Genomic DNA, 27957 nt, shown 5'->3' with positions numbered 1-27957 from the left:
CCATCTGTGCCACAATTTCTAGGCACAAGTTTGGGCAGGTTTTTTTCTTTGCCCCACTGCTTTCCTCAGGAAAACATCCTGTTTGCCGCTGAATCAGAACAAGTGTCAATCGGTTTTCTGTGGATTGATGTTTGCTCCAATTCAGTGGTCAACAGTGGGTTTTCCTGGGGAACGTGGTGAAACAGGGACCCTTCCCTAAAAGGCACAGACCTGTGCCCACAAGTCATAGATCTGTGCTTAAAAACTGTGGCAGAAACAGAAGCATGGATTTAGCTATGGTAGCTAAATAGAAGCTTTGTTTTTAGAAACAGTATAGATCTGAATGCACTAGATTCTGGGGGTACAGAAGTGGGGAGGTGCTATTGCCTTTGGTTCCAGTTTGTGGCTGTCTTAGAGACATCTGGACAGCCACTGTTGGAAACAGACAAAATGGATCTTCAGCCCAGTGCAGTTCTTCACAACTAAGAATCAATTTAAAAAGAGCCAAAGACAGGAAGTACTGGAACCAAAGTGAAATTTATTATGAAATATAGCAAGAGCCAAAATCACCAGTGAATCTAGAGTTAGGTGTTTATAAGTCAAATATACGAAAAATGAAAAATAAAAAACTTTCTGCTCAAACTGGTTTGATTTTTGAGTCAATGGCATAAGCTGTTATGGGCAGGGTTCACACAAGAACCTATGGCCCCGATCCAGCTAAGATTTGCCATGACTTAGGCTCCAGTCCTAAGCATACCTACCTAGGAGTAAATCCCACCAAAATCAGTGGAGCTTCCTTCTAAGTAGCAATGCTCAAGATTTCACCCTAAGTCCAAATGGAAACATTGAGCCTTGAGATACAACAGATTTGTTCCATTGGTTTTAAGAACATACCCATACTGCATGATAACACATACATCCTTTGATATTTTGTCAGGATGACTTTTTAGCAATTCTTTGCACAGGGTTGGCAGGGCTGCTGTAGCAAGAAGCCCCCCCCCCACACACACACACATTTTGAGGCATCCTGCACCCTTCTGCCACCACACACAGGTAGCCCATCTCCCTATCTCAGATACCAGAAATCTCCATTGAGGACAGCCCTGACCAGTTGCAGTTTTTTCACAAATTCTCCCCCTTCGAATCAGCCTCTTTCATCCCAGTGATGTCATCACCACTGGCTACCAGTCATGATGGCTATATGTTACCTCCAGTGTCAGAGGCAGAATGTCTCTGAATGCCAGTTGCTAGGGAATACAAGTAGGAGGCAGCTATTGGGCACATTTCCTGCTCATGGGCTTCCAAAAGGCTTCCGATTGGCCAGTGTGAAAACAGAATGATGGGCCAGACAGGCTTTCGGTCTAATCCAGCAGAGCTCCTCTTATGTTCTTAAGATCCAGCCATGTGGTGGCGTAACTGGTGGCAAGTAGATATACTAACTGTATGCAGTCACTGCAGGGTACATGAGTTACATGGTGAACCCTATTGTTATGGCAGATACAAAGCTGAAGGAAAATCCAGAGAATGGGCCACATGTATTTCATACCTTCAAGGTTGCTAGTAGAACTTAAGGCTTTGCTATTTGAGGGCTAACAGATACAGGAGTGGAAAGGAACAGAAGTGGATCGTGGGTAATATAGTTTCCATGTCATAATCGCCGTCTTTCCCATCCACCAATTAGAAGCATTTTTTAAGTCACCAAGAAACCCCATCCAGGAAAAGGCACCATAGGCAGCTTGACTGATAGATACTCTTTGGCAGGCAAATGGCCTGGTGGAACAGTCTGAAACCAAGGAATGCAGGGTAATTTCAAGTGTTCCAGGCCCTTGATTTAAATGGAGATAATGTCCCCAGAGCAGCTTGTACAGTGACACCTGCAAGATAAAAGGAAGCATTAGGCTAGTGCAGAGCTTGCTGCAAGGGAGAAAGAAGGGTGATCTGGACTTTGAATCCAAGCCTTGGGCACCAGTTTGCATATATCCTACAATATTAGCATGTAGACTTCTTCAATAAATATCCAGGGGGGATACAATTTCATTAAATATTCCCTCCAAATTATTATTAATTAAATGTATATCTCAGCTCTAAGGAGCTAGGTAGACCACATGGTTCCCCCAGCATTCCATCCTCACAAGAATACGGTAAGGTTGGTTAGGTTGTAAGACAGTGGTAAGTCAAAGGTCGTCCAGTGAGCTTCATGGCTGAGGTGGGATTTGAATCTGGGTTTCCCAGGTCCTAATCTGACATTCTAACCACTACATATTGTGCAAATTTTAGCTCATTTGGGCCACCTATCACCAAAGATCATGAGAACACATTTCTGGTCTCTCTCTTTGGGATTACAAATTTGCATTAGTTATAACTTTGAGAAACCCATGTTCTGAACCATTGGCCTGATGCTCTTTCAGCTCATCCTATTCCATGCCTGTTTGGGACCTTTAACATTATGGCCCCAGTCTTAACCTTCCAAATGGGCAAAGTGATCTTTGTAGTGGATCCATATACAATCACTTCAAAAAGCATCCAGACTAAATCTTACTCTTGCTATTTCCATTATCAGCAAGATGGCAGTAGCACACTGAGGATGAGGGGGATTTTGTGCTGGTGCACCTGGAAGCAGTAGGTTGTATTCAATAACTTTTACTCAGAACAGACCCACTGAAGTGAATGAATCTAAGTTAGTCGTGGCCATTCATTTAAATGGGTTCACTCTGAGTAAAGGTTAGTTGAATACAGCCCTAAGGGCAGCATTCCACCAAACAGCATTCCATCTGCAAGTGCAAGGACAATTAGCTGCACATCTAGGATCTGGCATAGATGTGGAGAGGGTTCAAGGGTATGCAGGGGGAGGGAGGAAAATTCCATTGTGCAAGAAGAAATGATTGTGTTAGTGGATCTATTGAGCTTGCTACTTGCATTATCATTTGCCCACATGATGAAGTCTACCCAGTTCAACTGAATTCGCTTTGCAATCAAAGTGGTTTTGACACCCATTAGGATCAGATCAAGTCATTTTGTGTCCTCAGGACTGACCTCCGTTTGCCCTTGCACTGGATTTCCTTCAGGAATTATTAGGCCGTTTCTCCAACTGACTCCACTCCGCACTGTTCTCAATTTTCTGAATGTCCTGCAGGAAGACAAGTCACAGGCTCTTCAGAAGACTTCCCACATTGACATGTGGCTACCTAAGATTTGGTGGGCTAAGCTAGATACAGAGTTTGGAAAGGGAGAGTAGCTCCAAGCAGATGCACATGGTTCCAGAAAAAAATGGACCCACCATGCATGCCTTTTCCTGTTTAGATGCACTTCTAACATTATCACAAATACACCTGTTTCCAGGAGTAGATTCATGGTCATTGTGCTGTTTCTAGAGTGATGTGATTATGGCAGCCCTTATGAACAACTTTCCATCTCCTGTAGCAGATAACAAAATGCAGGCAAAAGCAGGGTTTGGACTGGAATGGCACAAGAAACTAGTGAATTGACCGATCCTAAGGAAGCAGCCCTTGACAATCCCAAAAGTGAAACTAAAGAAGGCAACTCAAGTTCCTGAACCAAATAAGCACCAAGAGGGTCCCCCTCCCTTGCTTATAGGTTGGTGGCTGTAGCTGAGCAGGACTGTACGCAAGCAATTTGCCTCTTCTTCATTGTTAAACCCAACTGTTTTCATGAAACAGATCATGCCTTGGTTCCTTCATCCTTGCTGGGCTCCTGAGTTCGACTGATCCAGAGATTGATGCGAGATGTGACGCCTCCAGGGATCTTCAAACTCTCCTAAATAAGAAAAGAATAGATACTGCAGAACTGCAGAGTGGGGGAAAACAAGTCACTTATCTCTGCCTTTCCTATGTTGGAGCATCCTCGCTATGGTATGACAGGAGGAGCAGACAAGAGTTTCCAGCATGGGCAAGCAAAGCAAAAACAGCATGTGACCCTGCTACAGAGATGAATGGTACAGAGACTTGCATGGCATATCCCAGGGTATGATCTGAAAGCACATGAAGCCACACCTTGCAAATGCTAAGCAGGTCTGGGTCATGTTGCACCCAGATGGGAGACTGTCTAAGAACTATGTCTATCCTGCCTTGGATTCCATGGCAGAAAAAAAGGTAGGAGAAATCTGAGAAAATGAATGAATGAATGAATGAATGAATGAATGAAAATGGGGCCCTAATTAATTAGGATCATAGGGAAATAGGCAGCTGCCTTATACTTAGTCAAATCACACGTCCTTCTACAGGTCGGATCGCAGGATTGTCTACACTGACTGGCAACTTTCATCATGGCTACATTCACATCATGCATTTAAAACAGTCTTAGTTGACTTTAGGAGTCATGGCATTCCCAGGAACTGCAGTTTTTCAAGGGTCTCCTAACAAGCCTCAGCTCCCTAAACAGACTACAGTTCCCACTGGATTCTTTAGGAGAAGCCATGACTCAAAGTGATATAATAGTGCTTTGAAGGTATGGTGCAGATGTGGCTGGGGGCTTGGTGGTGCCATCTTCCTCCTGTTAAACACTCCCCACCACCTTTTTCTAGGTATCCAAATCCCTTTTAGCTTTATGTTCCTGACTGCACTTAGACCTTACCTTCCTCACAAGGGGGGTCATCTCAGCCCGGATGGGGACAGTTGCTTCAAAGATGCTGCGCTTGCTGGCCACACCCTCTGAAGGCGGATGGAAGTTTCTCCGAGTAGATGGAGGTAATTTAATTGACCCTGCTCTCTAGGGTCAAGAAGACAGACAGGCAAAATGAGAAGTTCAAATTTCAAGAAAGAACCTCTTCTACTTAATCAATGCCTGGCAGAGAAGCATCTTCCTCTCTTTCACTGGCTATTCTTTTGCTCCCCGCCCCCCCCCCCCGCCAAAAAAAGTTTGGGTTGGTTTTTGTTAACTTTATTCATGATCCTCTCTTTCTCAGAGATACATTTTGGATGCCTGTGTGATTATCCCTTGGCCTTTTGATTCAGATGTAAATCAAGCCAAAGCTTCTTGAATGTCCATACCAGAGTCCCTTTCACATCATTCAAGAGCTTAGTAATTACTCATGCCCATGGCCCATCCAGAGGATGGGCACATAGTACAAAGAAGTCATATGCCAGGGTGCCTAAGCCACAGCCCATGGGCCATATGGATTTCTGGTGGCCTTCCAAGTCCCACAACAACTTGGCTACTGTACTGTATTTTGCACAGCATCTTCATTGGAGATTTTTAAACAGAGGTTGGATGGCCATCTGCCATGGATTCTTTAGCTGAGATTCCTGCATTGCAGGGGGTTGGACTAGATAGTTTGCCTATCCATGCCTGAGAGCTAAGGCCCAGGGGCCAGACCCCGCCCAATCGCCTTCTCAATCCGGCCCGTGGACGGTCTGGGATTCAGCATATTTTTACATGAGTAGAATGTGTCCTTTTATTTAAAATGCATCTCTGGGTTATTTATGGGGCATAGAAATTCGTTCTTTTTCCCCCCTTCAAAATATAGTCTGGCCCCCCACAAGGTCTGAGTGGACAGTGGACCAGCCCACTGCTGAAAAAGGTTGCTGACCCCTGCTCTCAGGGCCCCTTCCAACTCTACAATTCTATGAGTCTATTATATATCTATTGCTGAGCAGCAGGTGGTGCTGTTGAGCACCCCAGAACACTCATTAGTGATGGTCAGGGCTGGCCCAAGACATTTTGGCATATTGGTTGATAACAGGGTAGATAGATAATATAAGGATATGCATAATTTCATAACATGCAGAGAATAATATGTGCTGAGAAATCAGAGAGAGGAGCTGAGGGAAGTCTCGGGGGGAGGGGAAAAATAATGAATATGATATGTCTTGATAATTTGTTATGTTGAAATTGTTAATAAAAATATTTTTTAAAAAAAGATTAAATAAAGAATTAGTGAATAAAGAAATCAGGAGGAATAAGAAAACAGTAAGTGATGGTGGTGGAAGTTAGTAAGGAATGTGAGAGTGAAAGCGGGGCAGGGCATATTTATTGAGTCAAATAAAATCAATCATTAATTAATTAATGGGAAATTAATAAAGAAGAGGTGGTAAGAGGCTCTTTTATAACTTTGGTCACAGCCACATTGACATGTTGGCCTTGAGCCAATGTGGCCCATGGCCTGAAAATGTTTAGCCTCCCTTGCCATACCTGCACAGCAGAAGTATATTTCTCCAGCTTCTCCTCCAGCTTAGCAGTGCTTGCTGGGAGCCTCATGCTGGCACTATTGGAAAAGAGCAAATAACACAGGGTATGAACAAAAACCTTCCAAGATCCTGTAAGGAACAGTGATATTTCATTCCCCAAGTGAAAGGTCACTGGAGCCTAATAAGTTGGGATCAGTGCTCTGGAGTCCATTGTAAAGCTAAAATTAAATTTAATGCAAATTTCAAATGTCTGAAAACTAAGTCTTGAACAATTTTTATTTGAAATGTAAGTTGGGAAGAAAAAATAAATTGGGTATTAAAAAAAATATGACACTCCCTAAAGTAATACCACAGCTCATACTAAAAACAAAATCTTTTCAAATGCGCCCTTATTCTAGAAAGCAGAAACAACTATTTTTGCCCTTCCCGGCTCCTGTTTTTAAATATCCAGGTGGAATTAGAAATAGCAATGTACCTTAAACATTTTCATACTGTGAATTCTAACCACTGCTGATCAGAATCAAAGATTTCGTTCACATCAAGACCATGTCTGGGATGCAACTGTTTTTACAATGCAGCTTTTAAAAACAGATCTTCCTGCACTTAGCAGTGGATTTATGCAACTGAAAGAATGCGCAGCAAAGAATTCACTTGGTAAGTCCACAAATCAAGAAGCCACAGAAGGGTATTCAAAGCACATGACCTCTTCAAAGACTCATGGGAACTGTAGCTTACGCACCACAGAGGTACAATTCCCAGCACCCTTAACAAACTACAGCTCCCAAGATTCTTTTGAGGAAGTCATGCGCTTAAAATTTGCTCCAGGTGAATCGTGTGCATGCAGCCTTTTACAGCTAGAAAAGCATTCTACTCTCCAGCCCCCCAGTCTAATGTTTTCTATGCAGAACTCAAACAAATTCAATAAATATTTCAAAGGTCCACAAGAAAGAAATCTAACAAAAGTTCGCAAGCCCTAAGTGTCCTGAGCATCTTGAAAAATCTAAAGAATTAGCTGAGCCTGATACCCACTTACCTTCTGCTTAATGTATCATCTTGTTTCTCTTTCCTGGGGACAACCTAGAGACACAAGAATTGGTGGTGAGAAATGGTGGTCTTTGCCACAAGGGAAGAAATTGAACTGCTAGACTAAACCTGCCAAGAAGATACCCTTCCAATGTGGACGGTTAAGGCTGGGCATGATCAGCCAAGCAGGCAGACTCTGAGCAATTGAATTAGCCAAGGAACATGGGGAATGGGCTGGCCACATATCCCCTGATGTCCCTTCTGTAGCAGGGGTGCCCAAACTTTTTTCAAGGAGGGCCAGATTTGATGAAGTGAACATGTGTGAGGGCCGACCAAAGTTGCTGAGCTTTTTTTAGGATTTTACCCCAGGACATATACTGCCACGGGGGCCAGATTAAATCAACTGGCCCCTGAAATGGACTTTAGACATGCCTGGTATATAGAATAATGCACAAAGTGGTCTCTTGTCCTTTTCAAAGGAGGAGTATTTTCCTGCCTTGATCATGAATACCTACCCGGAATGAGATTGTCCTTGGGCTGACTCGTTTGAATGAACTACTGTAGGTAATCCGAGGTTGAGAGGTTAGTAAGGGAGCCTCAGATCCATCCTGGCCAGAGGGAGAGCTTGCAACTTCTTCTATTTTGAACCTACTTCTTTCTGCTGCCTGGAAAACAAATATGAATCAAGAAACCATCGGGTGGATTGAGAGAAAAGTCTGGGCTGATACGATAATGGCAGGGACACTAATGGCCCCTCAATTATGCAATTCATTTAGGAGTGAGATCCATCCTTCCATTTTCATAACAAGCCTTGAAGACTTATCGGTTGACTGTGGCATTTGGGAGCTGGTGAAGTAGATGTTTCTGTGTTTGATGGTGTTTGCTGGGCTACTGGGAAGCAGTTTATGCTGGCTTTTAAGACAGGTATGAGGGAAGTTGATGCTAAATTTTAAAATAGCTTTAATGTTTTATTTTATATGGATATTTTAAAATTAATCAGTGTTTTGGGAGGCATTTTTTTAGCCTGAATGTTGGTCTACACATTTATGTGTATATATGAACAAATAAAATAATGTGAGATAGACTTTATTTATAGCACAGATGAACAACCTGAAGTCCCATCCTCAATTTAGCTAGCCCACAACGGCTGATGATGTCCCATTCTTCCACTCCATCAGAGTTCCTTCCTTTAAGTTTATTTACTCCTTATTTTTCATATAATCATAGAGTTGGAAGGGACCCTGAGGATCATCTAGTCCAACCCCCTGCAATACAGGGATATGCAGCCGTCCCACACGATAATCGAACCTGAAGCCTGGTGTTACCAGCACTGTGCTCTCACCAACTGGCTTCTCAATCCCAGTGCTGAATGAAGCTGACAACTGTGGAAACTCCAGTTCACTCTACCTCTGACTTGCACTGATACCCAATGCACATCTACTGCCTTTCCCTTCCAGCCCTTTGGCTTCCATTTCTTCCCTCTAAAATTCCAATACTGAGTACCTGTGGCCCAGAGGCAGCTGGAGCCGCTTCTGTGAAGCTCCTGACCCTGGGGTTAATCTTCACCTCAAGCCGGCTGATGCTCCTACGCTCCCAAGAAGCTCGCAGAGGCTGCTGTGTGGCCACCTCATTCTGGACTGCGGCCGGTCGCTGAACCTTGTGCTCCTTCAGTGCCTTCTGCTCCTCACTGAAGACTGAATCCTCATCCACTTTGGGGTCCTTCTTGGGGTCCTGATCTATGTTTTCCTGTTTCTCTGAGCTTCTCACCTTCTTTTCCTCACTCAGGTTTTGATGGTTTTCTTTGTCGGGCTCCTTTTGCTGAGCCAGGCTTTCACATTTTTCTACCGTGGGTTCCTTCTTCTCCTGGGGTGGTTCTGAAGAAGACTTAGCTTCCTTTTCAGCAGCTTCCTTTTTCCATTTCCTGGCAGGCACTGTCTCCTTTTTCTCCTGATTCACATTATTGAACATCTCCACTCTCCTCCTTACTCTGTCATCTGGCTTATTTATTACCTCTTCCAGTGTCCTCTCCTTTGCCGGCTTTGAGTTCTCCTGCCTGGAGGGCTTTACTTCCAAGGAGCCCCGGAACCTACAATGAAAAAAGAGAAAGGAAGCTCTCAAAAGTTCCCTTTAGAGCTCAGGAGCTGACATGAATCCCGGGTTATGGGTGCCCAATGGCACCCGCAAGACTTCCCTGATCCTGTTCTTCCTCGCCTTCCCCAAACCCACACTAAAGCAACCAAAAGATTTCACCAGACTTGGAAATCAGTGGAATTTTGGTTCAGGCCCCACAGTCAGAAGTTGTTTCTTTTCTTTTTTTTAATTCTTTTTATTGATTTTCATATACATAACCAAAAAGAGAAGAGGAAAAAGTAAATATACAGAAAAAATCTGCATCTAAAGTAGTCGTTACATAAGCAAAATTCCAAAAGTAAGAAAAAAAAATATTAATAATAACAATAATAAGCAATTTTCCTTTCAGTTGTTAATCCTCTCCTTTGTTTTTTGTATCTTTCATGGTCTAAATCTCTCTTCACCCCTCTACCGACCTCCATCCCTCCTGCTTTCAGGCTTCTTAATCTTTATGGTTTGGTTCTCCTGCAGCTTACATTTACAACTGGTTTACACATCGTGAGATTTACATCAAACCCGCTATAGTCTTTAAATTTCTATAGTTTTCTTCTATGTAGGTCATGAATTTGTTCCAGTCATTATTAAACTTTGCATTCTTTTGGTTCCTAATTTTTTGTGTCAATTTTGCTATGTTAACGAATTCAAATAATTTTGTTTGCCACTCTCCAATTAACGGTGTGTTTTGACTCTTCCAATTTTGGGCAATTAACAATCTGGCCGCGGTCGTAGCATATTGGAATAAAACTTTATCCTCTTTCTTAATCTCATCTCCTACAATTCCTAGTAGGAATGCTTCTGGACGTTTAGGAAATGTATATTTAAGTATTTTTTTTAACTCATTATATATGAGTTCCCAATATTTCTTCATTTCTTCACATGTCCACCACATGTGAAAGAAATTGCCCTCCTTTGTCTTACATTTCCAACAATTCTTATCTCCTGTTTTGTACATTTTCCTCAGCCACATCATTTTTTCTAAGTTCTCCCTAAGCGCTACACATGCTGTAAATTTCATTCCGCTGACCCATAATTTTGACCATTTATCATACTCAATGTTATAGCCCAGATCTATTGCCCATCTTGTCATTACCCCTTTTATTTCTTCATCTTTCGTATCCCACTCTAGTAGTATGTCGTACATTTTAGATAATAATTTATGTTTGCTTTCGATTATCTCTATCTGGAACTTCGATTTTTTTTCATTTTTTTTTCATTCATACCTGTTTTTTTATCCATTGTCCATATAGCATTTATTTGATGGTATTGAAACCAACCAGATAACTTGTCTTTTAAGTCCTCATACTTTTTCATGTTCCATCCTCTTTCTGATCTTATCAATATATCTTCATATGTCAATCTTTCTCCCTCCATATTAATTTTTTTTATTATTGATATGTCCATTGGGGATAGCCACCATGGTGTTTTCCATTCCAAAAGTTTTTTATTTCTCTCCCACACTTCCAAGAGGGGTCCCCTAATAATGTGATTTGAGAAGCCCTTGTGTACCTTTTCCTTATTGTGCCATAGGTAGGAATGCCATCCAAACCTATTATCCGTCCCTTCTAGGTCTAACAAGTCAGTATTTTCTAGTGTGATCCAGTCCTTAATCCAGCAGAGACTGGCAGCTTCGTAGTAGAGTTTCAGGTTAGGTACCGAGAAGCCCCCTCTTTCCTTCCTGTCCGTAAGGATCTTATAACTAATTCTAGGTCTTTTACCCTGCCATATAAATTTGGAAAGGGTTCTTTGCCACTCCTTAAATAGTTTGGTACCTCTAATTACAGGAATATTTTGAAATAGAAATAGCATTCTCGGAAGTAGGTTCATTTTTATCACTGCCATTCTTCCTCTCCACGATAGCTTCACTCTGTTCCACACTTCTAGGTCTTTCTTAATTTTTTTCCATGTTGTAATGTAGTTATTTTCAATCAGGTTTATATTTTTGGTGGACAGCCAGATTCCCAAATATCTTTTTTTTTTTGTCACTTTAATTCCATACAGCCTCTCTAATTTATCATTTTCTTCCTTTCTTAGATTCTTAGTCAACATTTTTGTCTTTAGTTTATTCAATTTGAACCCGGAAACCTTGCCAAATTCCTCCAACATTTCCAAGGCAGCACCTACATTTATGTGCGGATTTTCCAGCGAAAGCATTAGGTCGTCTGCGTACGCTTTTAATTTAAATTCTTTTGCTCCTATTCTAATCCCTCGTATTTCTGGTGTTGCTCTTATTTTATTTAGGAGTATCTCTAATGCCATAATAAACAAGAGTGGAGACAGGGGACATCCCTGTCTCGTTCCTTTTTCAATCCTGAAGGAATTTGTTAAGTTATTGTTTATAATCAGTTTTGCACACTGATTTGAGTATATTGCTTTTATTCCATCCATGAACTCTCCCTCTAACCCCACTTTCTCCATGCTTCTCAATAGGAACTCCCAGGAAACGTTATCAAACGCCTTCTCGGCGTCTATAAAGATTAGCGCCGCGGGTATATCACACCTGCTTTCTAAATATTCGATGATGTTAACCGTGTGTCTTATATTATCCTTCAAAAACCTATTTGGAAGAAATCCCGCCTGGTCTTTATGTATCATATTTGTTAAACATTTTTTAAGCCTGTTTGCCATTACCTCTGCAAAGATTTTATAATCATTATTTAATAATGATATAAGCCTATAATTTTTAATGTCTAATTTATCTGTATCTGGCTTAGGGATCATTGTAATGTGGGCTTCTTTCCAGGTCTCTGGGACCTTTCCTCCTCTTAGAATGTTGTTCATTATATCCACTAAGACTGGTGTGAGTTGACCTTCTAGTGTTTTATAATATTTGGCCGACAATCCATCCGGCCCCGGGGCCTTTCCTATTTTCATTTTCCTTATTGCATTTTGGATCTCCTCTATTCTTATGGGATTATTTAGTTGTATTCTATCCTCCTCTGTTATGTTCTTTCCATTGTAGTTTTCTAAATATTTTTCTATTTGAGTTATGTTTTCCTTTTCTTTTTTATACAGCTTCTCATAAAACTTAAGGAAATTTTCCTTTATTTCTTTTGGGTCCTCTATACAGTCAGAAGTTGTTTCAACCTCTGCATAACCATGCAGAGTCATATACAAGGTGTGACTGGAAAGTTCGGTGAATGGTCACAGAAATCGGACAGCAAGAAATATTCGAACACACAATCGGCATTGGAAAGCTACAAAATGCTCACAGTTGTGTATGGAGATGAAGCTGTAACTCGAAAGACAGTGGTTTAAGCATTTCTGTGAAGGGTGGCAAACCATCAAAGATGACCCTCAGTCTGGCAGACTGTTGACGAGCAGAACAGCGGCAAATGTCAACAGAGTTCGTGAGTTATTGATGCGGGATCGGCGTTTGTCTGTCCGAAAGATGGCAAAAGAATTGCATATTCCACGTGAAATCCTTACTGAGGTTACTGAGTTGTCCCACCCTCCATAGTCTGCCGATCAGGCCCCATCGGATTTCTCCCCCCCCCCCCGCAAACTGAAATCCACACTGAAAGGGCACAGATTTCCCAACATTTCATGCATCCAAGCTGCTGTGACGGGGGAACTGAAAGCAGTATGAAAAGAGGACTTCTCCAGAGGTTTCCAACAGTTCTACGAATGTTGTCAACAGTGCATTGTATCAGAGGGGAGATACTTTGAAGGCCTGTAAGGCGTGTATGTTCAAATATTCCTCGCTGATCATTCACCAAACTTTCTGTTCACACCTTGTACATTTTCCCTTGCAGTACCAAGCAACAGCCTCTAGAGCCTTGAGAGCTCTGTTTTTCCCTTCCCCGCAAACATATACCTATTTGGTGTTCGGCTGGTTGCATTCTGCACTGTATTGGGGGTCTCCTCCTTCACTTCGGTGGTGGAGCTCAGCTGCCTGTGCCTCCGCCTGCGCTCCCTCTCCTGCTCTTCCTCATCCTCAGTACTCCATTGTTGGGCCAGGCTGGAAGGGAAAGGATGGGGGGGGGGAAACAAGCATTATTGAGCTGCTGCTGACTCAGAAATCCTTGCACTGATGTAATGAGCTAGATGGATAATGCCCATAGTCACCCCAGCACTTAGATCAACATTGGAGGCCCTTCTCTGTGTCCCTCACCTTCGCACCAGAGCTACTGTAGGGAAGAGCATACAGGGAAGAGCTTTCTTGGCTATGGCATCACAGTTCTGCAATGTCCTCCTTGGAGAGGACTACATGGCTCATCCTAGGCCTTCTCTTAAGACTAAGTTTTGTAGTGCAGCATTTGACCAATGGCACTGACAGTGGCTTTGTTATTTCTTCTGGCTTCTGAGATTTTTGCTTTTATTCTGCCTTTGCAGAACTGTCTTCTAGGTCTCTTTCAGACAAGCTTTTCATTGCACATTCATCCTGATCTGTTTGCACAGCGCATCTCTGGGCTCAATGTAAACTGCTGATTGTTGCATTAGAAGCCTTAAATGGTACAAAACCAGGTTACTGGAAAGCCACTTTACACCTCTGTGGACCTGCCAAGATTGGCAATAGAGGCCTGAATTAAGGATCTGCCAAAATGTCCCATCAGTTTGTTGTGCATGAGATACAGGGCCTTTTTTGGGATGACTAGAAGTGTATTTGACTCCCTCCCTGATCAGGCCTAAATGCCTGGATTCTCCAGTCTACGTTTAGATTGGGTGGGATACAAATTTAATAAATAATAATAATAATTAAATAAATGCACCGGTTGCTGAATTTTTATTTTTATTTTCTGCTGTTTTAATTAGTTGTGCTCAATTTCTGAGGTGGCCTTTTACCCTGAAAGGCAGTTTTAAATATATATTAAATAAATGTAGCTGAGGACAATAATTGCATATATAAGCCTCTCTTTTCTTACTCAAGATTGGTTTTAAAAATTTCACATGACTCACACAAACACACACGAAACATGGTTGTCTTTGCTGTACCACATACTTTATATGTATTCTGAGATGGTGTGGTTACATGGAGACAGGACCCAGACCTACTATGAGGCAGAATGAGGCAGCTGCCTCAGACGGCAAATTCTGAGGAGTGGTCTGCCTTGCATTCCCTAAAATAGCTTGCTGCCCAGCAGTGAGGCAACCTGAGGCAACCCACCTTGGGCAGCATGCACCACAGGGGCAGGAGATCCTAATCCAGCCTTGTCAACAGAATGCCCCCTTTTCACCAAGACTCTCTGCAAAAATGGGGTGTTCCTACAGAGCTGCTGTGTTGCTGCTGGTCTCCTTCCATCCTGCTGGGATGTGGGCACAGATTGGGGGATGGGGAGGGGGGATGCATCAGTGAACATTTCTTGCTCTCCTTCTTTGTGCCTTAGCACACAACTGGGTGGGGGTGGGAAACCAGTCCCGGGGAAACTGTGATGTGGCACCAGATTTCTCATGTCTACATTATATCTCCAGAGTTCCACATCTCCTGGGCACAGTTCTGTTCTGTTCTCCAGAACTGGAGAGGCAGATGCATCAGAACAGGTTGTGTACAGGCTTTCATTAGCACAGATCTCTGTGTGAAAGCACCCAAGATTTCAACTTGTTTTGGTGGGCATTGCTGAAACTCCTGCGACTGAAATGGCTCCAGCTATCGACTGTGGCACTGGCGTGCCCAGCCCCCTGGCATTCAAGAAAGCTGCCACTCCTGCTATCACAGGATGCTGGTTAATCATTATTGTGCCATGGATTCCACTGCATTTTTTTTACTTACAATAAAAAGTTACGCTGTGTTGTTTTCCACTCTTGTGAAAGGGCCATGCAAATGGGGAAGTGGGGAATAAGCGGGGGAGGGGCGGGATGGGACAAAGAGGAAAGAAAAAGAAGTGTGTTTAAACCTTTGCACTGAATTTTTAAAATCCTATTGGAGCAGCAAGCTGCCTGCCTGCAGCCAGTAATGAAACCAGAAAGGGCAGCAATCTGCTTGGAGTACACATCAACTTCTGTTCCATTCATGACTCATAGACCCTTCCCTTCTGTTGTTCGTAGATCATAACAAGAGAGCCCCACCCTCTTCTACAATCTGAGTTTTTCTCTCTCTCTCTTTTTTTTTTTTAGGAAGAATAAGAAGAGGAGGAGGAAGAAGTGAATTAACTGTGTGCAGTCGTACCTTAGTTGTAGAACTTAATCCGTTCCGGGAGTATTTTCGATTCCCGGAACCGTTCAAAAACCAAGGCGCAGCTTCCAACTGGCTGCAGGAGCTTCCCACACTCCATCAGAAGCCATGGAAGCCGCATCAGACGTTAGGCTTCCAAAAAACGTTCGAAAACTGGAACACTCACTTCTGGGTTTTCAACGTTCGGGAGCCGAAACGTTCGACAACCAAGGTACGACTGTACTGTTCCTTTAAGCTAGGTGTTGCTGGACTGCTTCGTGCACCATCCCTGGTCATGCTGGGGTGGCCTTAGGGGAGTCATAGACCATAATTTCTGGAGGCACCTGCCTTAAGCACAGTCCAGCACTCAGTCAGAAATCCTGCCATAGGCCCACGTATGAAAGCTTTGCCAGATCACTGTAAGTAGTAAATGTTTTATGTTACCAACACCTGCATCGATTCTGAATGAGGAATACATGCTGAAACAGACAGCACATTAGTACTACATCCATTCCATACACGGACAGTCCAGCAACAGCTTCTGCTCGCGTGGAGCAGGATCGATCATCCTGCACTGAAGCATTCCTGTTGGGACCATGGGGGAACCCAGCCAGAAGAGGGTTTTCGTCTGCAGTCTGCTCTGCTGCAGTTCTGCCATAGGCAAGCCTGAAAGTTGGCTGGCAGACACATTCCACTATAACAATGCGGTTCATCAGCATCCATCAAAGGCTTCTGAGCCCCATCCACAAGAATGACAACATGGGAAAACGTTCTTTTGCAATGAAAATGAAGCCAACTTCAGTTGTTTAGCCCGGAGATGTGAAGGCAAAGGTGTGTAGAGAGATGGGGTGCACGCATCCGCCACACCCTCAGCTTTATTGACATGCCCCCTCCACTCTCAAACTTCATAAGGTCAGAAGATAGTTTGCAATAAATATTACTATTATTATTATTATTATTATTATTAGCTTTTTTCTTTTGCCATGGCAAGACGGATGAGGTGTCTTCTCCACTAGGATGAGATCTATTTCATAGTTTGTAAGCCATTGTTTCTACGTTCGCATCCACACTTTCAAATCAGCACGTGCAAACTTCATGCATATTTTTGTGTCCTCTTCTACAAGTATGCTTTTCCGCCTGGCTACTCTGCCTGGCAAGGCAACATGGCACAGCTCAGGCAAGGCCAGACTGGCTTGGAGGGCTGCAAACTCAGTCCAGGCAGGCTGCTTCTGGGCCACCACCAAGAGTCATCTAGGGCTGCACATCACAGAGGGCAGCAGCAGACTTCTCCACGAGGTATAATGGCTGAAATAACAAAAACTGTGCACACTATGATACCTGCACTGGCTTTCAGTCACTGTGGACTGGGCTCCCATCTCTCACCCTCCCAATACATGGCAGTCAAGGGGTTTTTTTGTTTTTGTTTTAATGAATAAATGTTTCACCTTCAAGAGAGAGAGAGAGAGAGAGAGAGAGAGAGAGAGAGAGAGAGAGAGAGAGAAGGTGGTTTGCAAGCATGTTTCCCTGAAAGAACTTGCAAGCTTCCTCCCCATCAGGAAATTTAGTTTATCTGGGCTCATTGAACTTGTCAGGTTCATCAGGTAACAACAGCAAGAAAACTGTCCAGAGCTTGGTGCTAAACACACTAAGGTCAGTGGTTGAGGGTGGGGGGAGAGATGTTCAGTGAGGCTGGGAGCAGAGCTCATCCTTTTGCATACTTTTGCCCTCACATGTCCAAACTGAACTGCCCAAGAGCAATTTTGTTTCATGTTCACTACAGGTGCACTTTGGGAAAGTGAAAATGTCCCATACAACCTCACTTTTTATCAAAACCAGCAGAGGTTTTCCTATTTCTCTTTGCACAACTGCCTGGTGATTAGGAAATCCTTGCTAATGATTTTAAAAACATTGCAAAACCACTCCACAAGTGTTTTTGCAGCATATTCACTCTCCAGAGGTTTATATCTGTATATCTGATCATGACCTCAGCAATGCACAAGTCTTTGCAACTTCAGTCCCAATCTGCCAATAATAATTCATTTCAATGAGGTTTGTGCAGGACAGGTTCCTAGTAGATTCTGATCTTGCTGCCTTAATATGCAAGTCATCTGCTCACTAAGAGAACGATTCACAGCTCTCCCGATATTATTACAAATCGTACAGGTATTTGTTTACCAAGGAGAACAAGTACTGGAATGAAACTATGAGAATGTCTAGCCCATATTGTTGCCAAGGCAAATTTGCCAAATTAAACTGCATATGGGGAATCTGTAATATCATAAGCAAACAGTTACATCATTATGAGTTAATATATCATAATCCTGTGTGGTCCAAAGATCAAAGACTTTTTAAGCCATGGTCTCACTTGTGGCCTCAGGCAAATATTCACCTCTCATCCTTAATTCCCAGCCTACAGTTCTGCAGAGGTGCTGCTGTGAAGATGCAGTGGATAGTGATGGAACATTTGGGGCAGAAGTGGGGGAGAAACAGATTAAAAGCAAATGCAAGGATGGGAACTCCACTTGGGAAGAGCTGACACAGTGATGGCATTTTGCCAATCAAACCTCTTCCAAAGTTTTTCCTAACATTTTGCCAAAATCTATATGCTTGCAATTTTCACCCATTGCTTCTAGGCTTCTCTCTAGAGCAACAGACCCAGCCAGTGGACGCACGCACCACACCAGGCACCTGAGCGGTTAGCTGCGCAGCTAGTCCCAGCCAGCAGATTTTGGAACTCTTGCAGCAGGTGGTGTGTTGAGCTTAATAATAGGAACCTCTAACAGAAGTATTGCCCTGTCCACATTTCACTATCACATCAACAAGCATACCATGGCAGTCCTTGCCAAATGCTTTGCTGAAATCAAGATATACTGTATCACAGTGATTGACTAAACTATAAAAAAAAGATGTGGTTGGTCTGGATAACCTAGATAACTAGACCTGAATAACCTGGTTCTTTTTGCAGTGTGTATTCAGTGGTAGTGCATCTAAATCTAATGCCACAATTTCCTAGCCTTAACTACCTAAGAAAGTTATTGGTCAGATATATAAATGGATAGTTATATCAATGAAAGCTCTTATTTAACTTCATATTTTTAAAAGTGAAGAAAAGGACTTTGTATACTGAAAAGTGATATACAATTAATATAATATTTAAAAAATAAAAGATTGAAATATTGCCACTTATCATAAAACACTTCAAAATAGCAAATTCCTTTTGCTATCTTTATTGTGCTAGCTCAGGCAACAATCTAGAGACAATAGGCCAGTTTCAGCTAAGTTGTTGAATGAGCCTTGACTCATGCAATTGAAACTTCCCACCTTGGGTCCCTCTGGACACCCTAAATCTGCTCTGCAGGGTTAGAGGAAACCCAGAACATGTTTAGGGATGGAGAGGACATGCAGGGGGAAGTCCTATTATATGGGTGACCTCATTACGGTCATGCACATCCTACCTGATGCTACATTGAATTCCACCCAACAGCCATTGGAAGGAATGCAACATAGCACTAAAGGGGCATTGAATGAAATGGGAGAAAGCCCCATGGTGCTAGTACTTCCACTTGTAGGGCTCATTAGCTGAATCCTTCCTCCTAGAATTCCCATTTTTGTCCCAAGGGGAACTACAGCTGAGACAAGTGACTTGGCCAAGGTAGAGTGACAGTCGGGCAAAAGTAGAACCTTAAATCAAATTCAGTTCCCTACTTCATGACACTAACTCTCACTCAGGTAGGACTTTGGGGAAGAAGTCCTTGGCCCCACTCAGCAGGAATGACAGTGGTAGTGGTGTGGATGGGGAAGGAAGGGGCTCACCACATTTTGAAATAGGTGAAGTAATAGACGTTACCATCTAAAGGGAAGGGACCCTGTAAAACTTTTCATTCCAGAGCCTAGAATAGGGATAACCAATGAGGTGTCTTCCAGTTGCTGCTGAACTACTACTCCCATAATTCCTGGCCATTGCCCATACTGGCTTGAGTTGATGGGAGTCCAGCAAATATGTGGAGAGTTCCACACTGGCTATCCCTAGTCTCAAATCACCTAACCAACCACATCATTGACTCTCACCCACCAGCTCCTGCCAATATCTGAATAAAACCCACTCACATATTGAAATATACTCAAAGTCCTGCAGTGATTTCATGCTCTTTATTGCAGCTTGTAAAACAGTGATTGAATTTCCCCCAAAACCTCGGGCCTTTATATACATTATTTGCACAATGAGTCCCATCTGATTGGCTGATTCTGCTTCCCTCCTGGAGCCTGATTGGTCTTCTCTTGCAGGCCAATCAGTTGTTGCATTCTACGATCCTAACAGGCTGATTAACTTCCTCCTGGAGCCTGATTGGTCTTCTCCTGCAAGCCAATCAGTTGTTGCATTCTAGGATCCTACCTACCTGCTGTTCTAGGATCCAAGCTTAGTACATAACACATATAAATCATACATGTGTACAATCTCAGCTTGGTCAGAACTCTGCAATAGGGACATACACAGCTGACGCATGTACAGAGGTTCTTCTCAGAACTTCAGATGAACAGGCACATTTTGGAATGGGGCAGGCACTATACCGATTTCCTACATGCCAGAATTCAAGGAATGTCTAAAAATGTTTTACCTTTCAAAACATAAATTAAAAATCTGCATTATATTGAGCAGGAAAATATGTGTTAAGGGACATGGGAAACCCTTGATTTATATTAAGCATTTTGACTGGTTCACAGATGTGTTTTATTATTATTATTATTATTATTATTATTATTATTATTATTATTATTATTATTAATTTATACCCCGCCCATCTGGCTGAGTTTCCCCAGCCACTCTGGGCGGCTCCCAAACAAGTGTTAAAAACAGTACAGCATTAAATATTAAAACCTTCCCTGAACAGGGCTGTTTGTTAATAAATCAGAAGATGTAACCAATGCTGGACAGGAAACTCATAATTGGCTGTGTGAGTTTGAGCAATTGGAATGCATTACCAAGAACTGAAGAGCTAAGGAAGGGCTTTCCTGTCAAAAATGTGTTTGCAGCCATTGTCAAAACAAGATACCAAAAGAAAGCAAGATGCAACAGGAAATCAGGCACATATTAACCACTCCAGGAACAAGACTTAGTCTTCCAAAGTATCTTTTCTCCTTCCTGTTTTGAAGCCAGACAATGCACAGCTCTTCCTTTCCTTTATCACAAATATAAAAGGAAGGAAGCTGAGAAGACACTGCTCCCGCCTCCCCTCACCCAGTTACATACAGACCACCTAGTGCCCAAGGTGTCCTTTATATACCACAGCAGCAGGATTTGAGATTTCTCCTGTCTTCCCTCAAACTCCCTGTCTTTCAAGTTGTTCTAGTTGAGATTACTGTGCATGTCCCACTGAAGCTACCTTTGCGCTCAGGTTCCATCATTGCCAATTTTGTCATTTTTCTTTTGTCAGTTCAAGTCTGAGGTCACGCAATCTTCTGGAATCCCCGGTTTTTATTTTATAGGAGTTCAACCAGGATCATTACATAGACACTTATTTGACATCTGAACAGCACACGCCAAAAGAGTTGCATACACATGTAGCTGCCCTCCTTAAACACTCATCATCTTGACAGCACTTAAATTCCACTTCTCCATTTTTTTCTTTGTGAGCTATAACCTGTTCTCCTCATACTTACCCCCTTTGCCCTTGTTATGTTTGCATTATTCAAAACAAAACTAACACCTAAACAACACAAACAACTTTGATCACTGCACAGGGAAAAATATTTCTATTGCTGCACTCCCGGAAGTTGGACTAGGATAGCCCTCAGGGTCCCTTACAACTCTATAATTCTATGATTTATTTAATACATTTATATCCCACCTGTCCTCCAAGGAGTTCAAGGGGGCATACATGGTTCTCCCCTCTCCCCAGATATCTTAACAACAACCCTGTGAGGTAGGTTAGGCTGAGAGGCAGTGACAGGCCGAAGGTCACCTGTGAGCTTCATGACTGAATGGGGACTAGGACCCCGGCTTCCCAGATCTTAGTCCAACACACTGCCTATTTTTCTGTGTTATTTCTATCCCATCCTTGGCTCATGTCGTTGTTAGCATCTAGTCTACTCACTTGGGCAATATACATGGGGTTCTAACTCTTCCCACCCATCAGGTTGCCCTGCCCTATGTGTAGATAATCCAAACGTTGTGATTACATGTGAAACTCCCAAAAGATGAGGGTAGTCTAGGTCATCACTTAATTGAAATTCCGCCAGGCTTGACATTACATCACTCCTTGGCATCTCACCAGCAACAAGGAACAAGAAACAAGAAGGTGTGGAACTCTGGGGAAGCTAGAATTTTGGGGCAGACAGATGAGCAGATAACATCCTTAAGATTGTCACATGAATCCTGACTCTTAATTTAGGTTGTCCTATTGTGCCATAATCAGAGATGTGATGAATGAATAGCAAGGACATGACAAATGCTCTCACTTCCATCAGACTAGAATTAGGGAGAAATCATCACTGGACCTCCCTCCAACTCACTTCATCATGCATAGGTATGCTCAAGACCTGTGATTATCACCTGTAAACTTAGTGTGCACAAAGACTTAAAGGGGGAATTTTGAATATATTTTAATATCACTGGGCAGAATTCAGTCAAAATTAAACACTGCAAGTCCATCCACTTCAATGACGAAGTGCCTAAATCCTTGCCATTGAATAAAACTAGAAACTTCAGATGTATTCTGCCAGTTCTTATTAAATTAACCCTAACTGACTACAACTCTCATCAGCCCTGATCATTAGTCATGCTGTCTAGGGCTGATGGGACTTGGAATCCAGCGACATCTCCAGGCAGGACAAGGCTGAACTAAACTAGAGATTTTCAAATGGTTGAATTTTGCACACATAAGAGCCACACAATTTCAGTTATATAATCCATACAAAACCAATCTCTCAATTAGAGGAAATGAACTTTTGGGATGCAGCTGTATTCTTTGATGGTCATAAACCACATGAGAGGAAAAGTCACAAACACGGGAACAAGTATCAAAGCTTCAGATTCAGAGGAAATATCCTGTTCACAAGTTATGCATTTGCTCCAACATTTCTGTCTTAAGTGAAACATCCACCAAATGGGAATCCCGCCGCCTTTGTAGTCACTGAGGAATGGCCAGCTCATTACTTTCTGGCAGGTCTATGGCAGGCATAGGGAAACTTGGCCCTCCAGATGTTTTGGGACTACAACTCCCATCATCCCTAGTTAACAGGACCAGTGGTCAGGGATGATGGGAGTTGTAGTCCCAAAACATATGGAGGGCCGAGATTGCCTATGCCTGGTCTATGGAGACCATGTAAATTTGGCTATTTGTGATTCTTATGTACGGTTTGTGCCAACACACATCAATTTACACTTGACCTCTTCCCACCCTTTTTATAAAAAGCCAAATGTGTGAACAACAACTGCAGGCTACCTCTTTCTCACCAAGGCTACTGGATCCTAAAAATTTCTCCCTACCATTCAGAAGCACCCTGGCTCCATGCTAGAAACCAGAGGTAAGGGTTGCACATGTGTCAGCCTCAGGGATCTGCTGGAGTCAATGATTATCAAGTAGTTGCTACAATACACTCAGACCTCCAAGATGAGGATAACTCTGTAGCAGGTACAATGACCTCCGGGACTTCATATGTCTAGGCTTTCTCTCCACCACCAGTATATATAGACACGTCTCTGTCAGGCGCAAATGCCTTATTCCTAAGATATCAGAGCAAAACAGGTTCTACTGTATTCATAATCTGGTATCGTACATAAGATACCACACCAAATATATCACGTGGTTGTTTTCACATCCTTCCTTAAGTTTCCTTCCCTACTTGCAGCACTTCTGGAATGAGGATTGTAACACAGGAAGAGGGGAAAATACACCATGCAAACTGGTTGGGGAGATCCGTGATCCATGTGGCTATGACAGCATCATCCATTTTCATGACACACCAATGAATGCATTCTCAATAGGGATGGGAAACATTAATCACTCTAATTATTGGGAGAATAACAATGACTTCCTTAACTACCAATTTAAAAACATGGATTTTTAATTAGATCTTAACCACAGGTGTTCCATTTAGACAAGGGCGTTCAGTTCCGCTGACATTGTCGTGGACAATTTGTATCTGGGATGAGCAATCATTGCCAAGTGCCAAAAAAATATTATAGAGCAGGTGGAGGACTCTGAAATTTTCTTGTCTTGCAGTATATGTGAACCTGCAGCACCAGCCAGTTGGTAGCAACAACAGGGGAGGGCTGTTGCCTTGATGCTCAGTTTGGAGGCATCTTGGAGGCACCTGGCTTGATGTTCTGGGAAAAAGGATGTTAGACCAGATCAGAGATAGCCAACATGGTGCTTTCCAGATGTTATCGTATATCATATCATATAATTGCAGAGTTGGAAGGGACCAGGAGCATCATTTAGTCCAACCCCCCTGCAATGCAGGAATCTCCTGCCTAATGTGTGACCATGAGATTAATAGTCTCATGCTCTGGTGACCATTGGACTACAGCTCCCTTCATTCCTGACCATGCTGGTTGACTGGGACTGATGAGAGTTGGAGTCCAGCAACCTTTGGATGGCACCACATTAGCTAGTCTTGGACAAGTTGGGCCTTTGGTCTGATTCAGAGGGCTCTTGTGGCAGTCCCCAAAAGAAAGGCTGGAGGTTCAAAACAGGACCATGGTCTAATCATGGCCCAACTCTAGCCCATATCAGTTTGCCTGTCTATATGTATTTGTAATATTTCTGTGCCAGTTTTGGGTGCAAAGCCCTTCCAAGACCAAAAGGCGGTTCAGAGATGGAGCCAAATGTGTGTGTGTGTTCATTCAGATAGCAAAATGATTTTCCAAAGAGTGCAGGAAGCCTTGTAGTTGGGAATGGATGAATCTGTCAATTTCAATTTCTTTCCGTTTCTCATTTTCCCAACCTTACACACAGTTCTCCAATTTCCACATCAGTTTGTGAAGTCCTCATGAAAACTCAACAGTATCTTAGCGTGAATTTCTCCTGATACACATATTTTTGTACACAGTTTTGCCTGATAAACTCACTTTTGCAAAGCAACTTTACCTAAAATAAAAGCATTTTTTTAATTTTTCAAGAATATTTGCACTTTTATACATACTTTACCCTACTAATTTTTGTACACATTACTTGGCCAGAAAACTACATTGCAAAATTCAGAGATGTGTGAATTTTGAAAGATCACGATGTTCAGTTCACACATTGTTTTGGAAAGTGAAAATTAGGTAAGCTCGTTTTTAATTACAAACTGAAGCAAATTATTCCCCTTGTAGTATTCAGTCAGGGAAAATCATTAACCTTCCCCAAATAATCTCCAGCTGCCACTGAACTATTATGATCAATTGATCAGTTAGATCAGGTTGCCAACTGACTTAAAACTTGCAATCAATGGGCCTGCAGCTTTCAAAAACAGCTTTGTTTGTTTGGTTTGGTTGTACTTTTCTCTGAGGGTGGTTCTTGGGAGTTCCTCTGCCCCAGTGCAAAAGCCAACGAAGCCACTTGCTGGACTTAGCCCAGGAATCAAATCTTACTTTGATTATTAGCTCACTAGGCGTGTGCTGCAAGGTACTTTCCTTGGGAACTAGATCTGCTCGTTTGATCACCACCACAGAGAAAAGGCAAAAGCTCAGCTCAAATGTGATGTGTTGCCTGAATGATCCACAATGTGATGTTGGCAAAGGGCTGCCCATGATGCCACGTTATATTTTATTGGAGTGGAGCGGGGGAGGGGAGGGTCTTCACTCAAACTTCAAGCTTGGCAGTTAAACACTGAAGACAAGAGACAGGAAGAAGCTCCCTTGCGGTCCTGCCTTAAGTGTTGCTTAAGGCAGGTTGCTATCCCATAGTCTCAGCTGTAAAATGGGAGAAAGAGGGGAACTGGCCCATATTATTTTGCCACCCCAAAGAGCAGCATCAATAAATCTAAGAGGTTCATCCTCTGCATTGCAAGTAATGCTTGGACATACCGGTTGGGTTGCATCCTGCTTCCTTTGGCCAACTTGTGATGAAAGTTGAATTGTGACCCTGAATAATATGTCATGGCTTGGAATGGCTGTGCAGCCCTACATAAAATCTAGTTCTGGTTCACACAACTATGATTATCACTTGCCCACTCTAATATGAAGTCATAGGCTGAATGTGTGAATGAGCTATCCCAGCTATTAGACAGAACCACTATAGCGCATCAAATCAAGACAATTGTGTTTTTTAGTGGAGTCAGTTCACACATTCAAGCAACCACTGAGGACTGGGGTGACATATGCATGCTCGCTACCTGATAGCTGCAACACCAAGTTCAGAGATATAACACCACAGATACAGCTTTCGTACTCTCCTCATTTCAAACTGGGACACTCACCCAAACAATGAAACATTAGTCCATTCATTGCATGAGTTTTAGGCAATCAATCATTTAAATCTCTATACTATAGCATGTGATGGACGGGTGGTGAAATGTTCTAAAGGGAGAAAGGCACACTTTCATAGAATCATAGAACTGTAGAGTTGGAAGGGACCCTGAGGATCATCTAGTGTCCAACCCAGTATGCAGATGTCCCTTATCAGGATCGAACCTGCAACCTTGGCATTATCGGCACCATGCTCTAACCAGCTGAACTATTCTGTCTTTCTCAGCAGGCATCAACCTAGAAAGGGTAACCCCACTTCCTCACGCACAGGAGAGAATGCTTCCTTAAAATGCTACTAGCTATCTGGAGAATCATCATCATCATCATCATCATCATCTGGCAGGGAGCATCTTTTTAGTCAACCATCATGTTTAAAATCCCTTCACCTAATGGTTGGATTCTAAGCGATTAACCAACTTCGAATGTGCAGCCCCGCTTCCACCCTAACCCAGCTTCGCCGTGGAGTCAGTTCCCACAATCCGCGGCCAATCCAGCAATCGCCTGTAGCGAAACCACCCAGCCCTGTGCGCCCGGGCAGAGATGCGAGTCCGCCCCAAGAAGCATAAGTTTCCACCCCACACTGGCCTCCGGCGAAGAGAAAATGTGAAGCTCCGTTTGTATATTAAAGGGGCTACTAATCAACTAATTCTAACCTGCGCCAAGGGACCATCCGCCTCTAAGGACATCCATGCGCAAGTTTTGCTCTTCTTCCCTCGGAATCCTTACAGCCCAGAGGATTTCCCCGCTGCCCTCTCCCTGGCAGGATCCCAAAGAAACTCTGCCTGCCCCCTGCCCCTCCTCCTCCTCCTCTCTGGCTGTCCAAGACCCCTCCTTCCTTCCTTCCTTCCTTCCCAACCCGGGGGGATTCCGGCTCAAGGAGAAAGCAGCACCCACCTGGAAAGCGCAGACCAGTTCTTTCTGCCGAAAGCCATGCTGATCTCCTCCGCTGGGCTTGGCCAGTGGCGGTGGCTGCTCGCTTCTTACTCTTTCCAAGGCGCTTGCAAAACTTCCCGGGGCATCAAGGCAGGAGCGAGATCCTCCGGGAAGAAGAGCACCCCGGTTCTCACGAGGCGGAGAGTCCCGCTGCGCTCGCCCGTCCCCTTCCTGCCTCCTCCGCGCTGCGCTGCGCTGCGCACCTTTCCCCTGCGGTGCCACCCGTCGACTGCCGGGCCGCCTGCATCACATGGTGCTGTTATCTACCTTGACAGGCTGGGAGCTGTAATTTGTCTATTAGCAGCACCTTGCAAAAGGCACCCTGCGAGGGTGGGACGTGACCCAGCCTGCGCACAAAGGCAGCCATTCTTTGGTTGCCCGGGCTGGGGAAGAGTTTGAATTCAGCTCCACGCTAGGGCCAAGGCGCCCTGGGTTTTCGGGGGCAACTCCCTGCTCAGAACCAGTTTTTCCTGCCTCTCCGACTCTGCCTCCGGTTTCTCCACGGCTGTGCAGGCAGAGGAGGTGGAAAAAGGAGAGAGAGAGAGAGAGGGTGGAGAAAAACACTCCATCAAGTCATCCGTGTCCCACTGAATCAGAGGATCAGAGGCACCCAGATGCTTAGAGGGCTAACTTGCAACTTGGTCACTTTCATGGGCATAGCGGGGGGAGGACGGGGCCAGCTCCTCCCCCGAAATCAATACAAATCTGAAGTTTTGCCCCCCTAACAAAAGTCTGCCCCCCAAAAAAATCCTAGTTACACCCATGGTCAGCATGTCAATTTTTTTTTTAAAGGAAAATCGGACTTTCCCAAGGGTTGTTTCCAAAGGAAGTCCCTGTCTCTGAGACCTTATGCTGGTGGCAAATGGGTGGCGATCATTTTGTTTTTGAACCATCATTGCGATTGCCTGTGATTTGCTGGGCTGTGGCAGGTTCCCAAGGAGTGAGTCACAGGGCCCATGAAGGAGTTGTGCTCCATCCAGCCTTGTGAAGTTAGGAGGCTGGATGAGGTGGGTGCCTCCCTGTACAACACCCACCTGACACCTGAGCCCCTTATCCAAGGCAGGTGCAGCAAGGTGCGCTGATCTGAAGCTGCTTGCGGAACAAGTTCGGGAGCAAAGTAAATAGCACAGATCTGAAACTCATTTCAGTCGAAAGATGACATCGTTTGGGATTATCTTTAAAAGCACAGACTTCTAATCCTCTTTGGCCTA

General features: G+C 43.5%; 1 protein-coding gene across 1 annotated transcript; it reads right to left on the bottom strand.

Annotated features, from left to right (window-relative positions):
• Window positions 1-497: 497 nt before the first annotated feature.
• LAD1 (ladinin 1) lies at window positions 498-26977 on the bottom strand. The gene is made up of 10 exons (XM_081194746.1): window positions 26708-26977; window positions 13090-13233; window positions 8649-9231; window positions 7661-7810; window positions 7156-7199; window positions 6127-6199; window positions 4570-4704; window positions 3664-3753; window positions 3013-3106; window positions 498-1853 (listed from the first exon to the last, which is right to left on the bottom strand). Exons 1-9 carry the CDS (start codon window positions 26743-26745, stop codon window positions 3041-3043), a joined length of 1323 nt encoding a protein of 440 aa, XP_081050872.1. The 5' UTR covers window positions 26746-26977; the 3' UTR covers window positions 498-1853; window positions 3013-3040.
• Window positions 26978-27957: the final 980 nt, after the last annotated feature.

Source organism: Podarcis bocagei (genome assembly GCF_964188305.1).
Source record: "Podarcis bocagei genome assembly, chromosome: 5".
Classification (NCBI taxonomy): domain Eukaryota; kingdom Metazoa; phylum Chordata; class Lepidosauria; order Squamata; family Lacertidae; genus Podarcis; species Podarcis bocagei.
The sequence above is the reverse complement of the archived record's forward strand: the minus strand, read 5'-3'. Positions and strand labels throughout refer to the sequence as shown.